This window comes from Halichoeres trimaculatus, unplaced genomic scaffold, assembly GCF_033239565.1.
Source record: "Halichoeres trimaculatus isolate MK-OKI-2021-1 unplaced genomic scaffold, fHalTri1.1 fHalTri1_scaffold_3, whole genome shotgun sequence".
In the NCBI taxonomy this organism is placed as follows: domain Eukaryota; kingdom Metazoa; phylum Chordata; class Actinopteri; order Labriformes; family Labridae; genus Halichoeres; species Halichoeres trimaculatus.
In genome coordinates this window covers 7,748,316-7,759,052 of record NW_027437181.1, presented here as the reverse complement: position 1 = coordinate 7,759,052, position 10,737 = coordinate 7,748,316, and the positions used below count along the sequence as shown (strand labels likewise).

Below are 10,737 nucleotides of genomic sequence, written 5' to 3'. Positions count from 1 at the left end.
TTAGGATGTATTAAAATTTAAAATCTCTCTCTTTTTTGTATTATTATTATTATTATTATTATTATTATTATTATTATTATTATTATTATTATTTGAATAATGTAATCCAACCTTTCCCGTCTTTTCTTGAGAACTATTCCACTGGGCAGAATGATTTTTTTTTTTGGCATATCCTATTATATTTTATCTAGATTAAATAAGCCTTGATATAGAATAATACATTTTAATTGCAAAGACAATAGGTCATGCACTGTAGCATTTTTTCTTTATATTTAAGGACATCATCTGTTTTGGAATTAGAGATGAAGTCTAAAGTCTTCTCAAATATACTGCAATCAAAAATAAGAACACTGTACAAACCAGAAAACAGCTTCTTAATCTTCTTTAGACCTAAAAAAAGAAAAGAACAAACGCACAGAGAAGTTTTTATTCAGAAAAAAAACACAACAGACATTTATTGGCCTTCAGATCTCTGGGCAAAAGCCAACGCAAATGAATATTTGGCACAAAGACAGATTTGTTTCATTTGATTTTCAACAACTTGAATCATAGATAAAATATAAACAGACTCGATGCTCTGCAGCACATTCCTGCGTCTGTGTTCACACCAGTGATTAAAAAAAGCCACATCAACACTGACAGCTGGATGAGACAGTGCAGCTATTAAGCAACACTTAGGTTTCTGAGCTGGAACCAGACTGTCGACACCAACATCATAACTGGTCTGGTGTCAGCTCCAGTTCAAGTATATCTGCAGAATAAAGGCTTTTCTACAAGCAGCAACATGTGCGTTATTCCAGTCACTGCTACACAATGAGGCAACCAGAAAGAGGATACACACCACTGACAGCCGGAGCATCGGCTCAACATTAACGCTCAAGTTCAGCAGACGTTTAAAGCCAGTAGCAGCTAAACTCACAGAGAAATCTGAGGTTGTAGTAACCTGCAGGTGGAGACAGAGGGATGTGTTTGGTGGATGCTGCTAAAACAGAGTGGTTACTCTTGAGTCCTCCAAGAGAAAGTTTGTGACAGGGCAGAAATTTCTCATGAGAGTTACAAGCCTTGAACAGTAATTCTGGGAGCAGCATTTCAGTGTTCCAGCGAATAAAAGAGTCATGAACACACACCTAAGATGTATACAAAGTATTGGTTAGTCCATCCACCTGCAGGTTCACTGCTGCTGCAACCACTGCTCGGCTTTACTCGGCTGAAGCAGCTGAAGCTGAGTGAAAGCAGCTCTGACATTAAGGCGGACTGATTCTTTGGCAAAGAAAGCAACACAACAGAGTCAAAGCTAATCAGAGAAACATCTTCCTGCTGATGGAATGATAAACCTTTAGACAGTCTCATGATTGGGTTCCACCTTCACGTACACACACTTACACACACGCACACACACAGACAGACCAGACAGACAAACAGTTACACAGACAAGCACAGTGAGGCAGTTTTACACATCGTATAAATGTTCGTTATACTTCATTTTAACACGCTTTGGTCATTCAAAATAAACTACTCTGTAGATTCTATGTATTTGCAGTTTTATAAAATACATTTATAGATTTGTTATGAGCAGCGTACCAGAATAAATATATGTTTACACCTGTGAGTGGAGAAATAAGGCTTTAAGAAGGGCAGCAGGTGAAGCTGAGCCTCTATCTGACAATCACAAGGACATTATCCTACCAGCTGTGATGAAATTACACTGATAGATATTATTTACATTGCACTATGAGAGCACAATGTCTAAATATACAAAAAGATGTCATCCTTAACCAGAGGTGCTTTTCAACCGCCAAAATTTAGTTCTTGAGACAAAGATGTACTATTTAGGAACTTTAGAGGCGGGGCCTGCAAGGTGAAAGTTTCTGATTGGTGGAGCAGCCACAGTGTTTTTATTCCCCCCTCCCTCCCTCCACAATGAGATGACCCCCAGTTGTGATGGACGTCTTATAGTACCTCATAAACAATGGTCTTCTTTGATTTTGATAGTGTGAATGTCTTTCAGCTCCCGGTGTTCCAGTTAAAAGAGTGACCCTGTAAACTGGAGACCTTCAGCTGAACGTGTCAGTGTTTCATAGACGTATACATGTGTCATGGTCTCATCAGTTCAGTCAACGATGATCCAAAGCTGTTTGAGAGGGATGCATCCTACTCAAAGTCCTCAATCAACTCGGCCACATTTTAGACCAAAACACCAGCCAATCTCTGCCGTCTTCATGTTTTACACAGCAGATATTGAGTGCTGTTTCACCACTGGTGCCAATTTACCTTCATGTGTCAGCAAAGCCACTAGCAGTGAATTAAAGCATGATCAAAATCAGCACAGGCTGAATCTCCCACGTGGTTAATTGCACTTTTGCACGTGAGCCTGATTTGTATATTTTATATTTCTCCAGATGTTTCTTGTCAGATTTACATAATCCTTCTGAAAAAGTTCCTGGAACTTCTGGTCAAAAAGCACCTAGGTATGATCACTTAAGACAAAGTCTGTATCCATCACAAGTAGGATTTTTTAAATCAGCTACCATAAATTATTCCACTGCTTTATTTTAATAGCAGACGCATCTGTTGACTGTTTTGATATGTCAACTAAAACATAAAAGTGAGTTAGGCAGAACCTCCACCTCTCAGAGTGATTAAAAAGCATTCGTTTGATGATATTTTGCTTTGAACTTTTGTCTCCTTTAGAATAAAATGACTGATTAGGAGAAACCAGGACACAGGTTCGACATTCTTAGGGGTTTAAATAACTTAAAAGTGCATAAAGTTTTGGAACTGCACCAGCAGATTGCTTCAGGCAGCAATGAAACAAGCTTTAAAGAAGTTGATGCAACTCATGTACTGCTGTTATTTGTTTCATTTGAGTATGTGACAACTTTACAGAGGCAGAGGTTTTTTATAAGATCATAAAATGCTCTGAACCAAAAACAGGTGTTGCATCTCTGCAGAAACTCTCTTTAGCTTTCAATTGTCAAAAAACCCCACCTTACTGAAGATATTTTGATCGGGGCCAAGGACTACTTTGCAGCCTTTTAAAGCTTGTTTCACTGCAGAAGTCTGAAACAGTCAGTCAGACACTGTTCAAGAAATATCTTTAAAATGTGACAGATTGACACGTCAACTCTGCTTCTTTGTTACATTAAAGTCATGAAATGTGTTGAATAACTTCTAAAAACAGGCATCACCTGACCGATCAGCTGTTTGTACTTTACTCTTCTCTCAGCTGGTGATTTGTGAGGGCTGGTGATGTGCAGATAAGAGCAGAAACTGGACTCTAAGGTGACCTTTGATCCCCTGGAGTCTGCTCAGGATGAAGTAGAGATCTCACCGCATGACGCTGCAGATTAGAGGAGTGTGTACATGTGTGTACCAGTGTGTGTTTGTTGTGTTGAAGGTAAAGATGCTGATTGGTGGAGCTCATTTCTTGCTCTGATCTGGGACCTGTCGTTACAGCTGGGTGGGGCCTCGGCTGTGCGGCTCACTGCCAGGAGGGGGCGCCGTCACCAGGCTCCTCAGGTACACACAGGGGTTCCTCCTCCTCCCTGACCCAGCTGCAGAGCCTGGTGGAGGTGGAGGTGGAGGCAGGGACCCAGGGGGCCTCAGAGAGGACATGAGCGGCTGCAGCTCGGGCGCTCCTCCTCCCTCTTCCTCCTCCTCCTCTTCCTCTTTCTTCTTCTTCTCTGGAAAGCGGAAGGAGCCCTGTGCCACCTGAGCTGCTATGGAGGAGGTGCTGCCCACGGTGCTGCCTGGTGGGGTGTAGGAGGCAGGACGGGGGCCTCCCAGCCTGGAGAGGGCGCTCACACGAGGGTGGACGGGCTCAGAGAGGATGGGTGGGGAGGAGATGCTCTCTAAGGAGGAGATGCTCTGGTTCCAGGCCTGCTGGAGGTCCACGGGGATGATCTTTGTGGCCTCCACAGACACACAGGGGGGAGGAGAGCCCATGCTGCCTTTCCACGGGAGATGGCTGTCCTCAGCAGGCGGTGAGGCAGGGCTGGCTGCTGGACTCTGAGGGCTCTCCAGAGCTGCAGGGACTGAAGGAGTGGACAGAGTCAGACCAGAGACTCATTAGCAGGCACTTTAAAAACATCATGTCACATTAACTCCATTATTATTTTACTGCATGTCAACCTCTTGTTGTTTTATTGCCTTGAAACCATGTTAACACGTACGTAGCTTTCTACTGAGCTTTGTCTGAAGGAGCTGACCTCAGATAACACCTTTATCCTTTGTTTTATGTCTTTTAATCAAGCCCTTTTTCTGCTGTCAGAGTTTAAATGTAAATCACATCTTCATAAGTGTTTCTGGTGTGTATTTGTGTTACCAGATTGCGGGCGTTGTTTTGTCATCTCTGGTTTGCGAGCGACAAAGGTGATTCCAACATCTTCTTCCTTTTCGGCGTCTGAATGTTCTCCTTTATCCTCCTCAGACTCCACAGGAACAACCACAGGATCTGGGCACAGATCACATCACATCACTGCAAACTGATGACTATAACATCTTTAACTCAGTGGAGGATATGAACTATGTTTATGAGAAGCAGCACCACACGCTGGATCACTAATCATCAATCTGTGATTAATCCAAGGACTACATTTTTTGAGTGTTTTGAAAAAAAAAAGCTCTGGCTTTTTTGCTCATGAATCAAATCTTAACTTGTAAAGTCTTTTTTTCTTTCTCAATTATTAAATTCCAGGACCATAAAGATGCTTAGCTCATGATTTAGTCAAAAGTACCTTGATTTAATCATCAGCTAAGCAAGTTTTAAAGGAGAATTAAAAAAAAAGAATAGGACTGTTTTTAAAATACTAAAATAACTTTAATCCCACAAATTTACATTTCAAAAATATCAATAATAGATTTATTCCTATATAGTATGTTTTTATTCCAGTGCTTGTATTCCACCCTGGGTTTTTTTTTTTGTGACATACTTTTTTTTTAACTTAAGAGTCTTAATTGGAGAAGTTCAAATTATATCTGTCAATATTTAAATAAAAGTATCATCTATTTACGTCAGAGGATAAGGGCCACACTGTAAAAAAACATATATAAATATTTATATTAAGCGATTAATCTTATACATTTATGGGGAAAAAAAGTTATAACTTTTTGACTGTATTCTCTTGAATTTACAACTTAATTCACGAAAATTCACGACCTCATTTTTTCTCAAAAAAATTAAATCAACTTAATTAGAGGGAATAATAGACCTTTTATGTAGAAGTGTTAAGTTGTATTTATTCTATTTAAGGGTTGTATTTGATCAACTTTTTAGCTCTTTTTTTTTTTTTGCCTTGTCAACACTGTTTTGCACAGTTAATGGATTTTATTTAATCACTACTGAGTATTTGGTTTTTGAAACACCAAAATTGCTTTGTTTGTAGTTGAAACAGAAACAGTATTTGATAGGAAAAGATAAAAAAAAGTGAAATCAAAGCTAGCACAGGTTTGAAATCTGCAGCTGACAGAGGAAGTGAAATATATAAAATGTTCAGTGAAGCCTGTTTAGTTTTATACCATGAAGTAAACTCACAGCGCCTGGGTTTTATTAAACTATAAAACACATGCTGTCACAAGTAAGTTGACATTCAGATCAGCTTGTTCACCTCTGAGGGATTCATTATGCTTCAGGTACAGTGAGGATTTATTTCTGTCCACAAACAAAAGTCTCAAAGTGGGAGAATAAACTCTTTAAAGAGTTGATATCGTGAAACTTCACAGCAAATGTAAACTTTTTGTATTTAAAGATTTGACTTTCAGTCCTCGCCCTGCATCTCTCTACGTTACTTTTGTCGTGCCAGCTGACGTTGCGTCTCGGTTTGTCGCTGCCGTCCTCCTTCACGTCTGATCCTCGGCGCTGAGGAAAGACAACAGAATAAATACATCAGTCAGTTTAACCTGCAGAAAAACTGAATCCTTTATCCGAACAACGTGAGTGTGTGTGTGTGTTTGGCGTGTGTGTATCTCACCTTCTTGAGGCTTCTCTCCTTCTTGTGTCGTTTGTGTCGGCTGGATTTGAACGTCTCCATGCGACTTTTCATGTTCCTCTGAAACACCTCCCGGTCCTGACGCTCCTTCTCCCCCAGAGGCATGAAGTGACGGCTGTAGTGAGACTGATACTGAACACACACACACACAAACACACACACAACATGCTGTCAACAACATATCCTCAGCCTCCTGAAAACTCTGTGTGTAAGTGTGTGTAAGTGTGTGTTACCCGTCTCCTGGGTTTGTACAGGTTTTCTGCCAGGACGTGGTGAGTCTCTGTGTCTTCCTCCACTTTCGCCCCGGGGACGTTATCAATCACCTGAAGATCCAGACACACACCACTGCCATTCTCACGCCTGGTATACACACACAAACACACAAACAAACACACACAGGTCAGAGAAAAATAGACACACACGCTGATGAAAAAATGCACACACACACTGAGAGTCATGTGACTCACAAGTAATTGGTGACGTTGGTGACCTCTGGGAACGAGGCTCTGCTTGCCATGGAGGGCAGAGACAGTCTGGCTGAGGTCAGGACATTCCCACCCTACACACACACACACACACACACACACACACACACACACACACACACACACACACACACACATATATATACACAGAGGTCAAAGGTCAGGAGTAAAAAGCACCTTTCCTGTCTTCTGTGAGTCTCCTCAGAGGTATTTTTATGGCACTCCTCTCTGCTCCAACCTCATGTTGTCTCTGGACAAAGCCTTGAAAATCTGGAATAATTCCAGGATTATCAGGTTGTGTTTGCATTGAGGGATGTCAACCTGACAGGTGTGTGTCTTAAAGTGAGGCCTGTGTCTCCAGCTCTCTATCTCAGACTCTCTCCTTCTCCTTTCCCGTCTTTGTACCTGATCGATGACGCTGATAGCATCTCTGATGTTGATCTTCTGATAAGCCTCCCACAGCTCGCTCTTCCTGTACACAGACTTCCTCAACAGCAGCTTACTCAGGTAGTTCTTATCGAACTGCTCCCACCTGAGCAGAGACAGAAACAGAGACCAGGAGTCAACACCATCAATCTGCTCAAGGAGTTATCTAGATATCTTTAAGATTAACTTTATGGAGCTCAAAAACATTTTTTTAATCTTTTATTATTCAAAATTTATGTCCCATAAGTTGTTCCCTGCTTTCTTTTTATTACAAAATGCAAGGCATAAACACTGACTGGGGAGTAAACATTGAAATGATGCAACACTTGAGAGGTCAAAAATAGAAATATATATGAGATATATATGATAACAAGTTTATCCTTTTAAATGCATGAACATCTTTTGAATATACTTTGCCACTTTTTGTTCAAATATAACTTATTAGATTCATAAAAATCTTTAGTTTTCTCTCAGCTTCACTGTGGAGGAGGAGCTCCCCCTAGTGTTCACAGTTGCTTACTACAACAGAAACAGCTACAGAAGGCAGGTAGGATGAAACTGACAGAAGTTTTTCTTTCAGTCCTTAAAAGAAAAAGAATCAGGATCACCGTTTATCTTGTAAAACAAACATTGCATCAGCAAAAAACAGCAGCATCTTGGTCCCAAACCTCTATATGTTGTAGAATTTACAATGTTATCATGGAAGCTTTTTTGTATATTTTATATTTTGAATGTACAATATCTTTTTATATATATTTTAATGCAGTAGACTGGTATATGGTGTCAATGAAAATTGTCAGGTGTCATTCAGTGATTGGTAGGTGCCCCTTGTGGACTGGAAGTTGTTGATTTAGGGATTGGCAGGCATCACTTAGCAATTGGCAGGTGACCCTGGGCTATTGGCAGATGTCACTGAGCAACTGGCAGGCGCCACTGAGTCATTGGCAGGTAATGCTGTGCTACTGGCAGGTGATGCTGTGCTATTGGTAGGCGTCACTGAGCAATGGGAAGGTGACACTGAACCATTGGCAGGTATCACTGAGCCACTGGCAGATGAAGCTGTGCTATTGGCAGATGTCATTGAGCCATTGGCAGGTGTTGTTGAGGGACTGGTAGGTGTCACTAAGCATTGGAAGGTGTCACCGAAGGATTGGTAGATGTCAATGAGAAATTGACAGGTGTCCCTTATGGATTGGCATGTGCTGCTGACGAATTGGCAGGTCATTGAGTATTTGGTAGGTGTTGTTGATGGATCGACAAGTGTCATTAAATGATTGATGGGTGTCGCTTTGTGATCAGTGTCATACTATAAGCTGCTGTTGGATTTTGATCATGCTGGAATATTCTGAAAATGCTGTTTTTTCAATTGACACTGTTTTGTGTTTCACTGCTTCACTTGAACCGAGCATCATGCTTGCAGCACTGAATTGTCTGCATAAGAGTTAATCAATGCCATTATCATCTCTGCTGCGGTATTAACCAATCAAAAAACCTCTTTTACACCACAAGTTAAACTGATTCATCTGTGCATGTGTCTATCTGTCATGCTAAAGGGGACATTAGCAATTCCAAAGAGCTCCTGAAGAGCTAAGAGTTAAGACAGTAAAGTAGACTCACTTGTCCCTCCAGTGGTGATACCCCTGCAGGCCTGCGATGTCCTCCACAGCTGTCAGGATGTGATCAAATGCCTGAAAAAACACCACACTCTGATTAAACTGTAGGTTACGGAAAAAAACAAAGTTTCAGCACTTCTTGAGGTCAGTTTTAGCTCTAACTTTTTGCAGCTACATGTTCAAACATTTTCGATGTTTGTTAAAAAATATGAGGACCAAGAGGAAGAAGAGGTAAGCTCACCCTCTCGTGGATCTCCTCATTGATTGTCGGCTTTCTGCTGGTGGATCGAGGGACTTTGAGCCACTTGACGAGCGGTTTGATGGTCAGACCCTGGAGAAGAGAAACACACAAATCATGACGCTTCAGACAGAAAAAGAAATCTGCAGATGGACTATAATCTGAGGAATTCAGAATTGAAAAGGAAGCTGAATTTAGAGAAAAGAAACTAACTTTGAATTTTAAAAAGTGTATACTGATGCAACTTACTGCAAAATCTTACCATCAGACTGAAAAACACTTCATGCATTCACTCGTCCAATGATGAAATGAGCTGTGTTTGAAATAATCTCTTTAACTGTGAGTCATTAAGAGTCATTAAGACAGAGACTGTTTGTGTAACTCGTCTCTGTCGCTCCAGCCTCTCATCCCTGGAGATAATAAAAAGTCTCATCTATACAAACAAAGAACTTATTAACCTGAGCTGCTCCCCCTTTAACACACACACACAGGTGAGGAAAACTCAGCCTGACTCAATTAAAGTTCTTTAAATAATGACACCAGAGAAGGCAAGACAATCTTTCACTTCCTGTTTCATCAAATGAGCTTCATCAACTCCCAGGTTACGGATGATAAGATGAAACCCACCCACAGGCGTCACCTCTGTCCGTTTGATTCATGATGGGAACATAAACACTCAAAGAGAATCAGAGGAGGTCTGACTTCCTGTTTTACATCTGTGTGTATACACACACGGCAGACTTATTGTGTATTTACTCTGTTATATCTAAGCCGTCTCTGACTTATGTTCTCATGTGACTGAATTGCACAGACACACACAGCGACGTCCCAGGGTGATTAAAACTCACAGCAGAGTAAACATGTCTGAGGTTTTGGCTCGATGAAGCTGATGAAAGCAGAGTTTTACTGGAATTAGAAGAAACAGGAGGGACACCGACAGGGATTCAAGCCAAGCCCAAACTTAAAAACATAAAAAAAGTGATTAGAACTGAGCTCCAGGGAAATTTTCTACTACAGTGGTTCCCAAAGTGGAGGTCAAGACCCACTGGAGGGTTACTAAGCTCTAATAGTAGGATCCTTATATGGCTTCCAAAAATAAAAAAGATAAAGAGCTGTCCATTAACCTAAATACAAATATATTACTTGGATTTTGAACAAAACATGCACATTTTTCCAGCTAAAGGCTAAAACACACAGGTTAGGCTGTTAGCCTTTGGCTCAGGCTGTAACACTTCCGTTTAGCTTTCTCCTGCTCTTCTGTCCTTTTTCTGTCCAACACGTATGCTCCAGTGTCCACCATCACTACAAAATTAGTCACAGAAATTGTTTTCAGCAGAGAAAAACACAGATCTCTGTGTTTTATCTCTTCTCACTACTAAACTTCGTCAGCCGGTGTGGTGTTGTCATAGAGACCTGGACGTGCTGTGAGTCAATCCAGTCCTGTTCAACCCGACCTGGAAGCTAAGAAGTAGCAATTCCAAATAACCTGTATCCAGTGATATTGGTGCTAATTATCAAATTTTCAAAGTGTGGATTACAGTCAGGGATATGTCTAGAAGGGAGACTTTTTCAAGATCACTTTCAAACTCCTCACAGCCCCTTAAAGTTGGTGAACTAGCCTGTAGCTCGTTTTTAAGCTTTTAGCTTGTGAAAAAGTGTGAAAGAAGTGTGCGTGTGAAAGCCTAAGCGAGTGTTTTAGCCTTCAAACTGCGTTTTAGCCTTTTGCTTGTGTTTTAGTTTTAGCTCGTGCTCTATCACTCTCCTGTTAAGCTTTCTTCTGCTCTTCAGTCCTTTTCTGTCTGACAGTTGGGCTTAGGGATGGGAACCATTCCCACTTAAAACGATACAGTACCGATGCCCGGTACGCAGCAATTGGGTCTGGTACTCAACATTACCAATTTTCTGTACATTTTTTGTGTTCATGTGGTAAAAAGTATTGATTTGTTTAATAATTAAATATAAAAAAAAATCAATTTAACATATTCATT

The 10,737-nt window shown here is 40.8% G+C and overlaps 1 protein-coding gene across 1 annotated transcript in view; it reads right to left on the bottom strand.

Annotated features, from left to right (window-relative positions):
• Window positions 1-465: 465 nt before the first annotated feature.
• Window positions 466-10,737, bottom strand: part of slc9a5 (solute carrier family 9 member A5) — a 31,132-nt gene continuing 20,860 nt past the window's right edge. The window contains exons 8-16 of the mRNA XM_074666707.1: window positions 8,753-8,842; window positions 8,516-8,586; window positions 6,878-7,004; window positions 6,455-6,546; window positions 6,221-6,347; window positions 5,970-6,119; window positions 5,788-5,857; window positions 4,325-4,453; window positions 466-4,034 (exon numbers count right to left, since the gene is read on the bottom strand). Coding sequence (XP_074522808.1) covers window positions 3,451-4,034; window positions 4,325-4,453; window positions 5,788-5,857; window positions 5,970-6,119; window positions 6,221-6,347; window positions 6,455-6,546; window positions 6,878-7,004; window positions 8,516-8,586; window positions 8,753-8,842 — 1,440 coding nt within the window. The 3' untranslated portion in view covers window positions 466-3,450. The remainder of the gene's footprint in view (window positions 4,035-4,324; window positions 4,454-5,787; window positions 5,858-5,969; window positions 6,120-6,220; window positions 6,348-6,454; window positions 6,547-6,877; window positions 7,005-8,515; window positions 8,587-8,752; window positions 8,843-10,737) is intronic.